The sequence below is a fragment of the Ursus americanus genome, chromosome 32, assembly GCF_024610735.1.
Source record: "Ursus americanus isolate L20-20 chromosome 32, mUrsAme1.1.p, whole genome shotgun sequence".
NCBI classification, from domain to species: Eukaryota; Metazoa; Chordata; class Mammalia; order Carnivora; family Ursidae; genus Ursus; species Ursus americanus.
In genome coordinates this window covers 26974511-26993251 of record NC_142158.1, presented here as the reverse complement: position 1 = coordinate 26993251, position 18741 = coordinate 26974511, and the positions used below count along the sequence as shown (strand labels likewise).

At 52.4% G+C, this 18741-nt stretch overlaps 1 protein-coding gene across 2 annotated transcripts; it reads left to right on the top strand.

Moving 5' to 3' along the window:
• The first annotated feature begins 1583 nt into the window (after positions 1 to 1583).
• On the top strand, positions 1584 to 15325 carry ABHD16A (abhydrolase domain containing 16A, phospholipase). Of its 2 annotated transcripts, XM_045795649.2 has the most exons (20): positions 1584 to 1786; positions 2772 to 2828; positions 3524 to 3590; positions 3825 to 3911; positions 6417 to 6502; positions 8063 to 8136; positions 8325 to 8447; positions 10483 to 10597; positions 10685 to 10786; positions 11725 to 11788; positions 12203 to 12252; positions 12561 to 12684; positions 13364 to 13468; positions 13705 to 13768; positions 13992 to 14048; positions 14194 to 14256; positions 14399 to 14475; positions 14560 to 14658; positions 14762 to 14808; positions 14994 to 15325. In XM_045795649.2, exons 1-20 carry the CDS (start codon positions 1655 to 1657, stop codon positions 15075 to 15077), a joined length of 1677 nt encoding a protein of 558 aa, XP_045651605.1. In that variant the 5' UTR covers positions 1584 to 1654; the 3' UTR covers positions 15078 to 15325. The 2 variants fall into 2 exon arrangements, with proteins under 2 accessions (XP_045651605.1, XP_045651606.1); XM_045795650.2 differs by lacking the exons at positions 1584 to 1786; positions 2772 to 2828; positions 3524 to 3590 and adding an exon at positions 3598 to 3737.
• Positions 15326 to 18741: the final 3416 nt, after the last annotated feature.

The following is an 18741-nucleotide window of genomic DNA, read 5'->3' as shown; positions in this document are numbered from 1 at the left end:
CTCTCTCGTGCGCACTCTTTCTGTTAGACAAATAAATAAAATCTTAAATAAAATAAAATCTTTAGAAAAAATTCCACACGAGTGAAATCATATGGTATTTGTCTTTCTCTGGCTGACTTATTTTGCTTAGCATTATACTCTCTAGCTCCAACCATATCATTGGAAATGGCAAGATTTCATTATTTTTATGGCTGCATAATATTCCATATATATGTGTGTGTACACACCCACAAACGCACATACACATATCTCACATCTTCTTTCTCCATTCATCAACGGACAAATAATGCAATAAACATAGGGGTGCCTGTATCTCTTTGAATTGGTGTTTTTTGTCATTGTTGTAAAATTGTTTCTTTTTTTTAAAGATTTTACTTATTTGAGAGCAAGCGAGCACAAGCAGGTGGGGGGGGGTAGGGGCAGAAGGAGAGGGAGAAGCAGGCTCCCCACTGAGCAGAGAGCCCAACATGGGGCTCCATCCCAGGACCCTGGGATCATGACCTGAGCTGAAGGTAGACCCTTAACCGACTGACCCACCCAGGCACTCCATTAAAATTGTTGCTGATGAAATATTCCATGCATACCGAAGACTATATCAAATGTAACATAACAAGTAAAAGAAGCAAGAAACAAAGAGCATGATTTGTATGATTCCATTTACATAAAGTATAAAATTAGGCAAAACTAATCTATGAATTTAGAAATTAAGATAGTGTTTACCCTTGGTGGGGCAGGTAGTGACAAATCAAAAGGAAGAATTTGTAGATGTGGTATAATGTATTCTTGATCAGGATACTGATTACATGGAGATATTCAAATGGTGCACTTTTCTGTATAGGTGTTTACTGCAATAAAAAGCTAAAGAATGTATATATTATGTAGGTGTAAGGTACAAAGAAAAATAAAACAAACCTGAATATCTATTAAGAAATAGTATTACCATTTCAAAGATCCTCTATGCTGTGTTACACTATTCTAAATTTGCTCTTTATCTTTCACTCTCTTGATCGTTAAATTTTCTTTTTGGACGTTATACAATGGTGTCATTTTGTATGTAACCTGTGGCTTTCTTTTTTCCACTCAACATAATGGTTTTGAGGTTTTGAGATTCATCCACGCTTAAGAACGATAATTATTCTTTTTTTTTTTGACCAGTATTTCACACCCCTTAACAATACTGAGTCCTCCTACCAATGACTGCGATGTAGCTCTCCATTTATTCAAGTCTTCGTTTATCTCTTTCAAAAACTTGTGTAATTTTCTTCATAAAATCTTGCATTTCTTTGGTTAGGTGTATTCCTAGACACTTTTTCTTTTTTGTTGCTATTGTCAAGTGCTCCTAATTTTACCCTTCGTTCCCACTGTCGCTCGACAGCCTGCCAACATTAAGGAATTAAAAAAAAAAAGGACTTAACTACGCCTGATGATCTAACTCGCCGCGATCTAAACGCCTCCAACTAATTTCTGACCATTGCTCTACCCGTAGGTCCAACTGCACGAAAACCGTCCCAGGCAGCGCGGAAAATGTCTCCCTCGGCACGAGGCGGGGCCGGTACGTGCTGACGCCAAGGGCACGCAATACCTTAGAGGCCGGGAAAGGGCGGGGCCGGCAGGGGGACCTGCTGCTGGGAGAGCAGCGGCCGGAGCGGGGGCCATGGCGAAGCTGCTGAGCTGCGTCCTAGGCCCCCGGCTCTACAAAATCTACCGGGAAAGGGACTCGGAAAGGGCCCCGTCCGGCGTCCCCGAGACTCCAACTTCAGTCACTGCCCCCCCTTCCAGCTCCTGGGTGAGTCGTGTTCTCCCCTGGTCAAAAACATGGTACGGCCCAAACCCTTTTGCGGCCTTCGCTCCCCAGAAGCGCCCATTACTGGAAATCGGGGGAGCCTGCTTGTCAAGCCAGTTGTCTGCAAAGTGCTCTTTGTGCTTCCTGGGTTAAAGCCACGCCTGCGGACCGGCTGCCCCTTTATCGCTGTTTGCCACCGCTTTCTCGTTCTGACTGCCACTCCTTGCTTTTTCCTCACGCGGCCCCCCACCCTGTCTTTCGTGGTTCGTGCTGGTCCCAGTTGACTCTAAGTCCTGGAAGAGACCCTGCGCGGATTCGAGAGCTGGATGATTTTGCCGTCTGACTCTCGATTTCTTCTGACTCGGCGCCTTCCCCGGTTTTGTTTTATCTTCCTTCTACCCTGGCCTTGAATTTCAAGATGACTTCGACATGTGTATCCGCTACCTCCCACCCGACAGCCCACCCTATCTTGGAGACCCCAGGGTCATCGCATCCGTGAAAGCTGGGGGTGGTGGTAGACTGTGCCCCTACATTTTCTCTACCTTTTCATTGGTAGTTTCAGATTGTGTTTATTGCCCTCCACAACTGCCTGCTCTCGGCCACGTTCTCTTCCTTAATCACCCTACTGTTATTTCTGATCTTCTTTCCCTCTTAAAGTTGTCATGGTGTCTCCTTTCTTCTCTAACTCCTCTCCCCACACGCACATGCCCACAACTCATTTGAAACTGGGTTGTGGAAAAGGAGCACAAAATGTCCAGTGAGGCTTTGACTTTTCCTCGCAAGTCCAGGCCCCTATGTTCTCATGGTCTGGGGTAGAAAATCAGGTTTGGAGTGGGGGTTGGGAAGAGGGGCTTTTTCCAGAGCCAGAGATGTCCCAGAAGGGATAGCTTTGGAGGCTAGAACCAGAGGACACATCAGGGCTCTCAAAGGGGAAGGGGAAGGGCTTGTCAATGGACATGGTCCTTGACACAGCCATCCGTTTTGGCAGGATACGTACTACCAACCCCGTGCCCTGGAGAAGCATGCTGACAGCATTCTGGCACTGGTATGTCTGCGCTGGCGTCTGGGACAACTGCGTCTTTTCCTACCCGGTTGGCCTCCCGAACTTTCTCCTCCCCAGCCTGGGAGAAGGCAGCGCCCCTGGGGGTGGGGGAGGTTCTGGGCTCTGCAGCTGACCTCTCCAACACACACGTGGACACACTCTCAAGCACACATACTTGGCACTCCCCTTTTGTGTGTGCACTGCTTTCTCTGGGGCAGCCTGAACCCTGAGGAAAATGTGTTTACTCTTGGGACCATCTGCAGGTGCTGAGTCCTGTGGTCCCCAGTGACCTGTCCTCCCTGGCAACTAACCTCTTTGGCTGCAAAGACAGCTGTTTTCTCTGGCAGGGTTCCGATGGTGACGTTTGTGCATCTCTTGGGGACCAGGCCAGGCGCTGTCCTGAGCAGGGCTGATTGAAAAGGCTTGATGAACTTGAGCAGAAAAAGAAACTGGCCTTTAAACATGATGAAATTATGTTCGGAGAAAAAAGGAAGAAAACAACCTGTACCTAATTTCCCCAGCCTCTGTTAGGCTTTGATACATTGCCTTTCAACAAATATTAAGCACCTACTGTGTTATGCACAGAATAGGTACTTGGTAACAACCTCCCTCGGGTTATCCACTTTGCTCAGAGACTAGGCCTGGAAATGGCAGACCTCTGTGTGTACTGATTGCTTGTCCCTGTCTCCCTGCTGCAGGCTTCAGTCTTCTGGTCCATCTCTTATTACTCCTCTCCCTTCGCCTTCTTCTACTTATACAGGAAAGGTCAGTGTGGTTTCAGAGGTGGTGGGCAGGTTGTTGGCAGATGAGCTGACCCCCCGAAAGAGGAAAGGGGACCTGTGAGGATGGCTTGGCTTCCCTCTTCCATCAAGCATCTTCTTCCTCCAAGGGCATGGCTGTCCCAAAGAGAGGGTATGGGGCGGAGGTTGGGGCTGACCTGGGAAGAGAAGCCAAGGAGCAGTGGGGAAAACTTCTCATATAACACCTTTCCCCTCCCAGGTTACTTGAGCTTGTCCAAAGTGGTGCCGTTTTCTCACTATGCTGGGACATTGCTACTACTCTTGGCAGGCGTGGCCTGTCTCCGAGGTAGGTCCAGAGAGAGCCTGGTTTGGACCTATCCTTCCCTGGGTAAATATTTATTAAGTATCTTTTGCAAATATAATTTTGTGCTGGGCCCTGAGGGGGAATAATTGGGAATGGTGAAGACATGATCTTTTCCTTAAAGGGCTTGGTTGTAAGTATGAAAAACTAAGTATGGCAGAAAACTTTGCTGTTACCTGGAAAAGATGCATACACCCTACAAGAATTCCCCATATGTCCGTATATATGTTTGTAATAGTCCGAAACTGGAAACAAGTCCATGGCCACAAAGAGTAGGATGGATAAATACGTTAGAGCGTCCAGTTCTACAACAGAACACAACACAGCAATGCAAGTAAACAAATTTAAGCTACCCCCAGCAGTGCAGATGAGTCTCACAATTGTAATGTTGAATGCAAGAGGCAGACGACCAGATAATGTATGCAGCGTGTTTCCATCGATGTAAAGTTCAAAAGGGATGCATATAGAAGTAGCAAAACACAGGCGTGGTTATCTTGAAAGTTAGGAGAGTGATTACCTGGGAGAGGGAGGGAACGGGATGGGGTGGACTCCTGGGGGGACGTGACTGTCTTCTCTTCCTTGACTCGGGTGATGGTCACATGAATGTTTGCCTTGTATTTTTTAAACTGAATGTGTGTTGTATGTTATATCTCACAATTTAAAAATGAAGAGATGATCCAAATCATTGCCCCTTGGCAGGTGCACATGACAAAAACTGGGCAAGGGAATGCTTGGAGAGGGAGTGGCGGGTCAGGAGCTGGATGGCTGCAGTTGGGCAGGGGTGAGGACCTTCTGGCTGCGGTGTTCTGCCTCCTGATCTCCACTGGGCTGAGCTCCCTCCTCAGAGAGGCCTTCGCTGACCTCCCAATCTAAAAGTAGCTCCCACTCCTTGGTTTTGTCTTACTTTTAAATTTTATTTGTTTTTGATTTGGGCACAAAAATTAAATACAGAAAAGTCCAGAGAACACAATATCATAATAATTATTTTCCTAAGATTTTATTTATTTATTTGGCACACAGAGAAAGCAAGCACAAGCAGGGGGTTGGGCAGAGGGAGAGGGAGAAGCTCAGCAGGGAGCCCGACACGGGTCTCCATCCCAGGACCCTAGGGTCATGACCTGAGCCAAAGGCAGACACTTAACCGACCAAGCCACCCAGGCACCCCATTATCATAAAGAACTGAAATGCTTATGTTCTGTGATATTGCTTCAGGTACCTTTTGTCAATACCTTTTGTCAGAGTTGGCATTCCCATTGGAATCTTCCCCAGTTCTGTGTTCTTCTTTCCACAGAAGTAACCATTGCCATTTGGCGTGGTTTCTTTCCTGGTCCACATTTTTATACTTTTGTGAAAGATAGGCCTCATTTTATCAAATCTAGGCTGTTATGAATTGTAAACTGCATTCCGATTTCAGTTTTCAAATGTGAAAGAAAAATAGGCATTTTAGAACCTATGAAATATGGTAACTGAAAACAATATATAGCCATTCTTTTGTTCATTTTACATTTTTGGCACAAATGGCATCACGCTGTACAAATCATTTTGCACCTTGCTTGGTTCCGTAGTATTTTCTGGGGTCTCTACCCCTGATGATGATAGCATTGTAGTTCGTTCTGGTTTTATTTTCTTGATAGCACTTACCCCTCTCTGAAATGTACTTGTTTACTGGCTTACCGTTTTTCTCCAGCGAACCCCACCCCCAACCAAAGCCCCAGCCCTCAGGGCTAGAACCTGTGTGTCTCATTTCCAGTGCCTCCCATGCCAGTGGTGCCTGCCCCTGTCAGGTCAGTGGAAGCAGAGAAGTCAGGGCTTGAGACTCCTTGGCAGTGAAGAGAGAGCAGACGTGATCGCCAGAGGGCCAGGTGAAGAGAGGAAAGAGAGGAGCATTGAGGATGGCTCTTGTTGCAGACAGGAAAGTGGAAGGGAGGCTGGGAGGAGCAGTCTGGGAATCGGAAGGTGGCAGAAAGGGACCCAGGAAGCGGAGGAGGAAGGAATCTCGAGGGACAGTTGGAAGAGTAGGGACAGAGGAGGGGCACTCGGATTCAGTGAGGAAGTGATTATGGGGCAGGAGCGGGAGCCAGGAAGCCAGATGGCAGGGAGTTAGACCGTGTGGGAAAGAGATGGAAAGCAAGCAGCAGAGAACGCTGGCAGGGACAAGAAGAGAAACTCTGTGCTCACCGGGGTGAATAGTAAGGTTGCATGACGCTGTGGTAAGACTGGGAAAGTGAACATTCTGGAGGGTGGAGGGTTGGTAGCCTATCAGGAAACAAACTAAAGCCGCTGGGTGGAAGGAGAACACTGAAGCCAGATACGGAGGAAGGAGGTCAGTTCGACTCTCCTATTTCCCCAGACCCTGGGCCATCTGTTCCTTTTCCTCCCACTTCTCTTTCTGGGGCCTTCTCCTTGCCCATCTCTAACCCTCTTCCTGAAGCTTACTCAGCTTGCTCTTCCCACTTTTCCTAACACTGTTTCCTATCCTCTCTCTACCAGGCATCGGCCGCTGGACCAACCCCCAGTACCGGCAGTTCATTACCATCTTGGAGGCAACACATAGGAACCATTCTGCAGAAAACAAGGTGAGAGGTGCCAGACGGGCGCCCTGGCAGCAGTTTCCTCAGCTGTGTCCCCGGAGCGCCGGGCGCCAGCTTCTGCCCAGGGGAGGAGGTGGGTTTTGCCACAGACCACACTGGGTTTTCGCTTGCCCATTGCTATATCCCTTCTCCCCAGTGCAAGTGAACTGTCCACCCAAGGGATCTTCCTCTCTACCACTGCTAATGGAATGTTCCATGGTGTTTCTTAGAAGGGGGTCTTCTATCACAGCAGCTCAGTTCTGTAAATGGTGTTTATTTTGGCCGTGTGCATCGAACACTATGCTAGTTTTGTTCAGGGATGGGACAAGATGGACAGGTATGTCCACTCTTGTGCCCGGAAGCACAGTGTGGTGCCAAGAGGGAGAAAAGCCAGGGCCCAGTGTCCTTGGAGTTGTGCCAGCCCATCTGGTGCTGGAGTGTGATTATGTTGCAGAAGGGGCTTTGGGGCCCCGTAAAGTTCTTTCCTGTTACAAAGCGGTTCCTGGGAGCAAACATCCATGACCACCACCATCATGCCCCCGCCGCCGTTTGCGGAGCAGTGGAATGATGCTCTGGCACGCCGCCGTCTGAGGCGTTTTGCACACACCCTTCCCGACCCTCACAACAACCACAGGAGGTGCTATTATTACACCTCGGAGGGAACAGACATAAAGAGGTTAAGTGACAAGCAGAGTCACAGAGCAAAGGAAGTGGCTGGGTCTGGATTTGCGTCCAGGTCTGAGCAAAGCCTGCCTGAAATTTGCTTTTCTTCATTTTGTTTTGTTTTGCCATTTACATTTTTGTACAGTGTTTCTATTGTTCCCTCTTCGTCAAGTTATTTCTGAAAATGTCAAAAAAATTCTGTGACGGAAAATAAAAAACAGCTCTGAAAATAGAGTGCTGGGTGCTCCGGGGGTGAGGGAGGGAGCACAGCAAAACAGAAGACACAGCTCCCGCCACCCTCAAAAAGCATGTGGGCGGACTCGGTGGGGTGACTGGAGGCGTAGATAGTCTGGGAGGCGTCCCCAGCCCCTGGCTGCAGAAGCTGAGGGAAGGGAGGTGGCCATGAGGATGGAACAGTCAGAGAGGGCCTCATTCAAAAGGTAGTCCCAATGCAAAGGAACCACCGTAGGCATGACTTCCCTCTTTCCCTCTCACCCAGCCTCATCAGGACCCCATCAGGTAAAGGACCCAGTAGGGGAGGGGGGCATGACGAGCCAACAGACCCCCCACTTCCTCCCTCACAAGCACCAGCACCTCCAGCCACCCATTCTGGGAGTGGGTCTGTCTTACATTTTGGAAAAGCAAGACTGTTAGGTTCCTCTTCTGGAAGCAGCCAGGGCAGTCTTGATAGCAGATAGGGCATCCCCTCTTGCCTGATTTTTCTGGCCATGATGGAGCTTACCCTCTGTAAACTGGGGGGGCAGGGGGCGGGGTGTTGACTTGTCTCCCCATGATTGGGGGGGCCCGTCCTGTGGATGATGAGGTTGACCAGGGTGGGTAGGTAGGCCTGTCTTCTGAGTCCCCCTTTGCCTCCCCTCCTCTTTCTCTCCCTGCCCACCACAGAGGCAGCTCGCCAATTACAACTTTGACTTTAAGAGCTGGCCAGTCGACTTCCACTGGGAAGAGCCCAGCAGCCGGTGAGGTCCCAGTTCTTTCACTCCCTCCCTGCTCTGCCCTGTCCTACACCTCCAGCCCCATCTCCTGCAGCTCCAGGGCCTGCTGTCCAGCGCCATCTCCTCGTTCCTAGACCCCCCTGCCCTCCGGACCGCAGATGTCCAGCTTTCCGCTCCTGACTCCATCCTCCCCCGCATCTTTCCATCCTCAGGAAGGAGTCTCGAGGGGGCCCTTCCCGCCAGGGTGTGGCCCTGCTTCGCCCAGAGCCCCTGCACCGGGGGACAGCAGACACCCTCCTCAACCGGGTCAAGAAGCTGCCCTGTCAGATCACCAGGTGGGAAGCAACAGGGAGGGAGGCCAGCTGGGGTGGAGGGGATGTGGAGCGGGGACTCCAGGACTGGGTGCTCCATTGTAAGGTAGCTGTCATTTATTTGGCCTCATGCTGTGTACTTTGCATTGTTTGTGGGAGTTTCTAATCTAGATTTTTATGTGAAGAAAAGATACTCAGAGAGGTCCAGAGTCTCACAGATGGTGAGTGAAGGATTGGAATACTAACACAATTCTGTCTGATACAAAAGCTCTTTCATTTTGTTATTTTAAAAATTTATCTATTTAAGTAAGCTCTACGCCCAACATGGTCCTTGAAGTCATGACCCTGAGAGCAAGAGTCACATGTTCTACCAACTGAGCCAGCAGGGCACCCCACAAAAGCTCTCTTAATGAGGCTGGGAGGGAAGAATGAGGTTGGGGGTGTGGTGGAAACACATAGCCTTAGCCGGAGCAATGCCTGGTGGCAGCTGTGTCCCTGTCCTGGGCCCTCTGCACCTTGGCTATTCTACCTTAAGCAAGCTACAATTTCTGCATCCGTGAATAACCCACCTCGTAGGATTGGTGAGGTTAAGTAGGGTAACATATTCACAAGGGCTTCCAGCTTGCCTGGGGGCCTGAGGTCAGAGCACATGGCAAAGCCCAAGTAAATCACAGTTGAGGACACTGATGATGTCAGAAGTAACAGCAGTAAGTGTCCATATCTTACGTGGCTCAGATGCTGGGGGAATTTTCTGTTGCTGGAGGCTGGGAGGCAGGTTCCGGGATACCAAGGAAAGGGGAGGGCTTAGTGATCAGTGTGGATAGTGTGCGGATTGGTCAGAGGGGAAAGCCAAATTTTCAGTTTTCAGGGGATGCTGGACAGAGTGGTACGGTGTTTTTCTGGGGACAAATCCAATTTCAGGATTAACTGGAAATGATTAATTGTCTTTTTCAGGAACAGCACCTCCCAGTCCGTCAGGATTAGCTCATTGGTTCAGTAACTATTTAAGCCCCTACTCTGTGTCGGGCTCTGGCCACCTGCTACATGGCGGAGACAGGGCACATGGCAGTGACTAGAACAGTCAGGTCTCTGCCCTGGCGGGGTCTGCAGTTTAGTTTGGTGTCTTTCAAACTGTGGATCTTGAGGCGCTTGGGTGGCTCAGTTGGTTGGGCGTCCAACTCTTGATTTTGGCTCAGGTCATGATGTCAGGGTTGTGGGATTGGCCCACTTCTAGCGCCGTGCTTGCTGGGGAGTCTGCTTCCCTCCCGCTCCATCCCTCCCCTCATACACATACATACACTCTCGTGCATACACACACACTCTCTCTGTCTCTCAAATAAATAAATAAATCTTAACACAAAAACCAAACTATGGATCTTGACCTGTTTGTGAATCTTGAAATCAATTAAGTGAAGTACAGCTGTCATTTTTTTAAAAGTATTATTTACTTGGAGACTTTTAATAAGGTGCATTTTTTAAGATTAATTTATTTGAGTGAGAGAGAGCGAGCGCATCCGTACACAGGCACACACGGGGTGGGGTGGGGTGGAGGAGGGGCAAAGGGAGAGAAAATCTTAAGCAGACTCCGCACTGAGCCCGGAGCCCCATGCAGGGCATGATCCCACGACCCTGAAATCATGATCTGAGCCGAAACCAAAGGTTGGACGCTTAACTGACTGCGCCACCCAGGCGCCCCTGAGTTGTACTTACGCATTAACAGAATCATAATTAATAATAACTTTACTTTTACTTATCATATACAGAAAACATCATCTCCTAAACTTTTCAGTATTTGTACGGATGTGTGTACTGGGCCACAATGTAAAATGTGCCCCTTATAAAGGTTGTAGTAAAAAAAGTTTGAAAAACACCAGCTTGGTACATATAATTTCATTAAGTCCTTCAAAAGGCAAACAAACCAAACCTGTAAAGGTCAAGAAAACAAAACTGAAGGTCAGGGGTGAAGCAGGCCCCACGGTCTCTGGGTGCTAGGGCTGGGTTGGTCCCTAGCCCTCCTGAGGTCAAGGGTCGGTTAACCCCCCCTCCCTGTTCCCCGCAGCTACTTGGTCGCGCACACCCTGGGGCGCCGGATGCTGTACCCCGGCTCAGTGTACTTGCTCCAGAAGGCCCTCATGCCTGTGCTGCTGCAGGGCCAGGCCCGGCTGGTGGAAGAGGTGAGGCGCCCCCGCCCCCGCGCCCCGATGCTCCTTCCCCCCCAACCAGGGTTGTGACCTCCCACCCCTCACATGTCCCTCACTCAGTGTAACGGGCGACGCGCGAAGCTGCTGGCCTGCGACGGCAATGAAATTGACACCATGTTTGTGGACCGGCGGGGGACAGCCGAGCCCCAGGGACAGAAGCTGGTGAGGAGCAGGGAGCCCAGAGGCAGTTGGGGGCGGTGGCAGTGGAGGCTCTGGGGATCGCAGGTCTCCAGCAGCCACAAGGAAGGACAGCTGGGGATAGTCCCTGTCTCAAGACCTCTTGGTGTCGGAAAGCCCTGCCATAGCAAAATGGAGGAAGTAGGAGTTGCTATTCAAGGACCAAAAAGTAATCTCGTAATAGTTACCGCTTAGACAGCATTTGTCACATAGAAGGCATATATTTCATCCTTACCACGACCCTGTAGAATAGGAACTATTTTTATATTGCAGCCCATTTTACGGATGATGAAACTAAGGCCTGGGATAATTTTCCCAGATCACATAGTAAGTGAGAGAGCTGGGATTTGAACCCAGGCAGCCTGGCCTCCCAAGTGGCCTGCCTCCATGAAGCAGCCGTGGAAGGAGCCCTGAGCCAACAGTCTAGGGAGCTGGCTTCTGGTCCTGGCTCTTCCCGACTGCTGAGAGAGTCCATGCCAGCCCCGCCATCTCTGGGCTTCGGCATGGGGCACTGTGGAATTAGAGTTTATCTGACTGTAGGTCTGGAGCCCAGAGATGGAAAGCGAGTAGCATACCACACAAAAGAAACAGTCATGGGAAAAAATAGACCCCAAAACTAGAAAGGAAACAAAGTATCCATAACCCCATTTCTGAGAGCCAGCCCCCTGCTGGTCTTCCAAGGAGAAGCGGACACTGTGCTGGGTGGTTGAGCAGTTCCTCTTCCTCTGAGGGCTCAGTTTGCTAAGCCTTTGCATCCACTTTGCTTCTCTTCTTACGCACCTTGTGGGGTGAGAAATTTCCATTCCCCTTGAAGAGAACAGGCCCTTTCCTCTTCCCTACAAAGCGGCCACATCCTACCGCGTGGGGGATTTTCTGTCCCAACGTGGCTCCTTCCCAGCCCTCCTTCCGGCCTCCCTCCGTAGGTGATCTGCTGTGAGGGGAACGCGGGCTTCTATGAGGTGGGCTGCATTTCTACGCCTCTGGAAGGTAGGCCCGCGCCTCAGCTCTTTTGCCCCTGCCCTTTGGAATGGAACAGCCCCACCTTCCCACACTGACAGAACCTCCCTGGGCCCGATCACCTCATCTGAGCGAGGTTTAAAACGCTCACATCAGGGGCAAAGTGTACTCCCCATTTGCTTTGCTAACTGTACATCGCTCCCCTTGGGCTGTGTCCCTAACAGGATGGCCTCTTTCTGTCCCCCCTACACAATCACTTATCTCTCCCTTCTGCTGCCTCAGAACCTCTGGTGTCATCTCCCCATTCTGGGAAGGCTTGGAGTTCCTCGCCTCTGAGTTTGGGGGTGTTTAGAGCTCCACCGTTCTGTTGCTCTTTCCCCCAGGGCTGGAAGGGAGGGAGGTGTGCTCCATGAGGTCCTAGCCCCTCTCCCTCCTCTGTTGCAGCTGGATATTCAGTCCTGGGTTGGAACCATCCAGGCTTTGCTGGAAGCACGGTGAGACCCTCTCTGAAATCCCTTTCTTTTCCTGAATTATGGTCTGTTTACCCCTGGTCAGCCACTGGAGTTAGGGAAAGGGGTGTGTATTTTTTTGGGGGGCTCAGCAGGAAGTCAGACCCCTCCTCTTGCATTGGGGAGTGGTGGGCAGGCTGGTTTCTGGGGAGTGCAGCCCCTCCCACTACCCTTTTCTTCTGCACCCTCCCTGTCTGTTGCAGGGAGCTGCAAGAGTCCATGCTGGGAGCCTGCGAGTAACCCAGGCGGCATTTGGTGCTGACTCACTCCTGCCTTTGCCCTTCCTCCTGCAGGGGGTGCCATTTCCTCAGAATGAGGCCAACGCCATGGATGTGGTGGTCCAGTTTGCCATCCACCGCCTGGGCTTCCAGCCCCAGGACATCATCATCTATGCCTGGTCCATCGGCGGCTTCACTGGTACCAACCTGCCTCCTGCCTCTCCCCTCCCAATTTGTGCCACCCCTACCCTACCCCAAGGAGAGGTAGGGAAGTGCACTGGGGGCCCGGCAGTGGGGTCGAGGCTTAAGGGAGGAGAGGATGGAGGTGGGATATCTGCTTGGGTCTGGAAGATGGTATCCTATTTGTATACATTCACATTTCTTCTACTCTTATGCCCATTTTTTTTTTTTAAGATTTTATTTATTTGAGAGAGCGATGGGGAGGGGCAGAGGCAGAGGGAGAGAGAGAGAGAGAGAATCCCACGCAGACTCCCCGCCAAGTGTGGAGCCTGACACAAGGCTCAGTCTCACCACCCCGAGATCATGACCCAAGCCAAAACCAAGAGTTGGATGCCTAACTGACTGAGCCACCAGGTGCCCCTCTTTCGCCCATTATTAAAAGAAGTAGGGCAGGGCCCTGGGCAGCGTGGGGATCAGGAAAGTGAATCTTTCCTCTGCACATCGTCTTTGATGCCCTTTGATGTTCTCTCTCCATCCTCTCTGGATAGTACCCTGGCCAAGTGAATTGAGGGGTGAAGGGAGACCTGGGGCTAGCCTAGTAGGGAGGATGGCGTCAGCCTGTGGGGTCAATGGGACAAGGGTGGGGTGGTGGGCAGTAGCCCCTCGGTCTTCACCCTTCTTCCCTGTCCTGGTACCAGCCACGTGGGCAGCCATGTCCTACCCAGACATTAGTGCCGTGATCCTGGATGCCTCCTTTGATGACCTGGTGCCCTTGGCCTTGAAGGTCATGCCAGATAGCTGGAGTGAGTGCAGCTCCCAGGCCTGCCCTTCCAGGGAAGGGGTGGGCTGGACCTGGGAGCTTAATTCTAACTGGAGATGGATCCTTTTTCTGTGGGTGGGGAGTGGGTCCGCCCATTGTTGAGAAGCAGGAGGACTCCCCTGTCAGGGGCCTCAGTTTTCTTTTTCTGTGAACAATGGGGACCTTTGTGTTGGGCAAGGGCTTTGTCTTTGTCGTCCCTTCACTTTTATCCCACTCCAGGGGGCCTGGTGACCAGGACTGTGAGGCAGCATCTCAATCTGAACAACGCAGAACAGCTGTGCCGGTGAGGGCAGGCCAGCGCCCAGCATGTAGCACCCTTCCCCACCTCCCCCTGCACAGGCTCAGCTGGGTATTTGAGCAGATCTCCCAGTAAGGCCAGACTTTGGGCAATGCCCATTCTTAAATATTTTCTCACCCCTGGGTGATGGGCTAGCCCATGGCTGGGGGTGGCCAGTTGTCACCATCTCCCTCTGAGCACTCCCTCCCCACAACTCTCTCCTCTGAAGGTACCAGGGCCCTGTGCTGCTGATCCGCAGAACCAAGGATGAGATCATCACTACTACGTGAGTGCCTGGGAGGCTCTGCCCTCCTGGATCCCAGACGGAGCTAGGAAGTTGCCCCTCCCACCTCTGCCTACCAGAAACCTGGGTATCCAGACCCTTCCTCCCCAACCTCCAGCCCCTGCAGTATCCATTCTTCCCACCCCAGGGTTCCCGAGGACATCATGTCCAACCGAGGCAACGACCTCCTGCTGAAGCTCCTGCAGTATCGGTGAGCTGGGGCGGGGTGGGGGGTGTGTGTGTGTACATGTGTGTACTGCCACTGGCACGGCAGGGAGGGAGGGAGAAGGGTTTTGGGGTGAGGAGCGAAGGGAATTGGGTCCTGACCTCCCGTCCTGGTGCTCCCTCTGTAGGTATCCCCGTGTGATGGCAGAGGACGGTCTGCGAGTGGTGAGGCAGTGGCTGGAGGCCTCCTCACAGCTGGAGGAAGGTGCCAGGGGACGCCGTGAGGCCTTTGGGTGGGGACGTGGCAAGGCCAGGTCACTGACGGGCGCCCCTCTCTCTCCCTGAGCAGCTTCGATTTACAGCCGTTGGGAGGTGGAGGAGGACTGGTGCCTGTCCGTCCTCCGCTCCTACCAGGCAGAACACGGGCCTGACTTCCCCTGGAGTGTGGGTAAGGAGGTCCTGGGGCAGGAGCGGGTGTCGGGAAGAGTCCAGGAGGGGGATGAATACCGGGATGTATGTATGGTCCCTGTGTGAGTGCCTCTTCCCTGCAGGGGAGGACATGGATGCAGACGGAAGGCAGCAGCTGGCCTTGTTTCTGGTGAGCTAAGGGGTGGCAGCAGGAAGGGGGTGCCGGAACGGCCAGGGGGCGCGTGTGGGGCTGGGGGGCAGCATTGGAAGCTGCGGCTTGTAGAGAGTGAGCGGTTTCAGGGGCCGTGGAGGCGTTCGGTGACTGCTGCTCACCGCAGTGCTCTGCACCGCACCTGTCCTGCCCTCTTTCTTCAGGCTCAGAAGCATCTGCACAACTTTGAGGCCACACACTGCACCCCACTCCCAGCCCAGAACTTCCAGATGCCCTGGCACCTCTAGCGACCACAGTGGGACTCGTTCTGAAAGAGTGGGACAGGAGGGGACATGAGGAAGGATCCTCTTATTTGTGATTCTCTGTGTTCATGTTGCTGTTTATAGTTTGTGGAAAGTGGGGGACTGTCCCCCTTCTCACTGCCCTCTTGCACGTTTCCCCTCATCCATCCGGCAGTACCTAATCTTCCCCAACACACACCCTGCATTCAATGAATGGGTTATTCCTAATAATTAATAAAAAGGTATTTTTTCTACCTTCTGGCTAATTGTTTGACTTCCCAAATGTCCAGGATCCTGTGGCTGGTAGTGGGGACAGCTGAAGTCCCGAAGGGCTGGGTTTTGGGAAACCCAACCCCGGCCAGCCAATTTAACCCTCCCCATCCCTGCTGTTCCCCCAAGCCTTCAGCCCCCAACCTGAACTGTCCTCATGCAGTGGGTCCCCAAGCCTCCCCGTCCACTGGTCTGTCTAGTAGTAGTACCACGTACAGCCTCCCCTGCCCGCGCCCCAGTCTGTCCTGCGTGACCCTGCAGCCGTCCGAGGAGCTCATGGTTGCCCGCTCTCTGCTTACAGCTTCACAGCTTTGTCGCTTACAAAGTGTTTTCTAGTACCTGATTTCCCCTACTCTGTACTCTTCTCCTGATTTCCAGATTCAACCCGCGTGGCTTCACCATCAGTGCCCCCAGTGTTCCTTGCTCAGCTCTTGTTATTCCCATGGGGAGTGAGGAACACCCACCCCCCACGTCTTAAGCAGCAAACCCTACACACCTCCTCACCGTGTCATCAAGTCTGTCTCCTCACACATTTGTTGCAATTCCACAACAGGGCCTGCCAGGGGCTGAGGCCTGGGCACCAAGGGCTTATGATCTCCCAGAGCCACACTTCACCCTTCTGGACAACTTAGAAGAAATTCCTTAGGTTGAACCTGAGGAAATTAGTTTCCTCTAACTTCTGTCCTATTTCCAATCCTTGGATTTCATGAAACAGAATTGGTCCTTCTCCCACCCATCAGTATGTTCCCTGGCCACCTCCTTCTTTGGGAACCTCTTTTCTAGATGAAATTCCCACAGATTTACCCTCCTTGGCCACTGTTTTGAACAAGCTTAACATGGGGAAGCAATAATGCTTTGATGTCCCAGATGGCCTCTGGCTAATTTCAGGGTCTCCTGGAACCCCAGGGCATGAAGCTCCTTCTGCAGTCTCTGGGGCAGAAGCAGACTGAGTCTCCACTGGAAGGGTGATCTCTGGGACTTGTCAGGTGATATGACACCTGGATATTTGGGGTTAAAAGAGAGGAGGTGGCCACAGTTCCAGAATGCTCCACTTCTGGCAAATACTGGAGAGTTGATGCTGGCACTCCGCTCCTCTGCCTGTCCCAGGGGGCACACAGGGTGGGAAGCGTGGAGCATGAAGCTGTAGGGCCAGTTGCTGGATTCTGAATGTCACCCTCCCTGACCTACCAAGACAGTTAATCCCCTAGAAAACAACTCTGTTCAGCTAAGTTAACAACCTTCTTGAATGCAAATAGGGGGCACCTTCCACACCCCGGAGACAAAGGACTTCCCCTTCCTGGCCATGGCCACCAGGAACTCTGTTGACCTGCCTCAACCACCATTTCCCCCTCCCCTCTTCTTCCTGCACGTACTATAAAGAACAGTGGATGTTATGAGGAGCCCTTGGATATCTGAAGTGGATGGAGAGGGGGAGGGAGATTTGAATTCTGGACACCCCCACCCACCCAGGGGCCTCCGTCTACCTCCTTAGATTACTCCCCACCTGATAAAGCTCACATCAGCTGTTTGTTTTCAGAACAACCCCTCACCAGGGTGGAACCAGCTCCCTGTCCAATCCTCACCCCCTATAGCAGGGTTCCAACAGTCTCAGGAGAAGAACAGCTGAGATGCAGATCCCACAGCTGCTGGGGCTCTGGACCTTGCCTTCCTGGGCACCAGGTAAGGCCCGGACGGCCAGGCGTCCCCGAGGGGCTGGGCACACTGGGAGAGAGGATGGAGGCTGAGACAAAAAAGAATTAGCACCTGGGCAGGAAACCTGGGAAGGAGAGGTGGGCCCTAGCCTGGGCCATTCCTCATCCTTCCCTATCTTTTAGGCGCTGGCTCTACCTGCGCTGCGTTCAGTGTGAGCTGCAGGAGTCGGCTCTGGGCTCCATGTTTGGCCTGAGGATTTGCTCCACTTCCCCGGGAGGGGCAGGTGTCTGCTTCACGGCTGTCACAAGTGAGTGAGGGCCACGTACCTATCCATTCATTCAGCCAGCCACTCAACAAGCCATCCCAACTCCCTGAGGAACCAAGTCATTCATTTCTTCCCATTCATTTATATTCGGATTAAAGATCGCTTCTCCATGTCCTTTCCAGACCACCTAGTCTAGCCGTTCGGCTAACGGAACTTGGCTCTCGCCCAGCCCCATCATCTACGGCCCCGCCCCCTGTTGGCCCCGCCCCATACCCCCTGACTGTAGAATTCTGTCCTCAGGCCCCACCTCCTTCTTTCGTCACTCGGCGGCTTACCCCCAGGTATCCCCTGTCCCGGGGGAGGGGCACTCAGCGCAGATACCGCCCTTCGCTGCTGTCACCATGGCGACTATAGAAGCGCCCCGCCTCTTCACCCAGGGAAAGCCTCCTCGGAGCCCGTCACCATGGCAACGAACTCGGGAGGCTCTGCCAGCGCGCTGGCCGCGCCGGGTGGCTTAGACTGGGGAGTAACAAAACGAAACAGGGGCAGCATGGATGGCCCTGAGGCCACGCCCCTTCCGAACAACACCTCTTCCAGCCCCACCCAGCCCAGCTCCGAAATACCTCTCCTGTCTTCCCTCCCGCTCCGCGCGGGGCGCATGGTCTCAAACTCCACAGCGAGTCTTCCCGGACCTCTCAGGGTGACTCCTTCAGGGAGCCCAGCCTCAGCTACCCATAACTCCCTAGTGCTTGGACTTTGAGCTGCGGTTGTATTCGAGAGAGGGATTCTGAGGACGCTGTGAAATTCCCTTTTAACTCCCTTTTGCCCCCTTCGCTTCAAGAGGAGCTCCCGCTCTCTGATTCTCTTCGTCTACCACTCTGTCGTTCATTCAACAGACATTTCGGCTGGTGCCAGGCGGCCCCCCACTAACTTCATTACTCTGACTTTTCGGTAATACATTTTTCTTATTTCATTCATCCCAAGGCTCTTGGGAGCGCAGTGGCGTGCGTTTTCCTTTCGTGTTTCTTCTTTCCCGTGCGTCTCCCTTGGGGCGAGTCTTCGTCCATTTCTTCCCATCTTCCCCATCAGCACCTCGAGGCCGGATGATTCTTGGATGGTCCGGGACTGTAAGCAGGGAGCCCTCCTGCAAACGGATAAGTGAAATCTTAATAAAACAAAAATAAAGTGAAAACCCCGAGTCCCTCAGACAGACTGATCTGGAGAGGGGCATGCAGAGGGCCCGCCAGGTGGAGAAGCCGGGCAGGCACCGTCCCCCGCCCCCCGCAGAGGAAGGGGGCGGGCGCCTGCGACGCCCACCGCCACTTATGGTTGTTAAGTAGCCTCGCACCTGGGAGGGTTGGTGGCGCCACAGCGCCGCCTTCCGGGGAAGCCTCATAGTGCTCTGGGTGTCCGTTAGGGGTGGATGTCTGGGTCGGATGCGGGCGTGGCTTTCCCAGGTTTTCTTCTCAGCGGCTCCCGGCC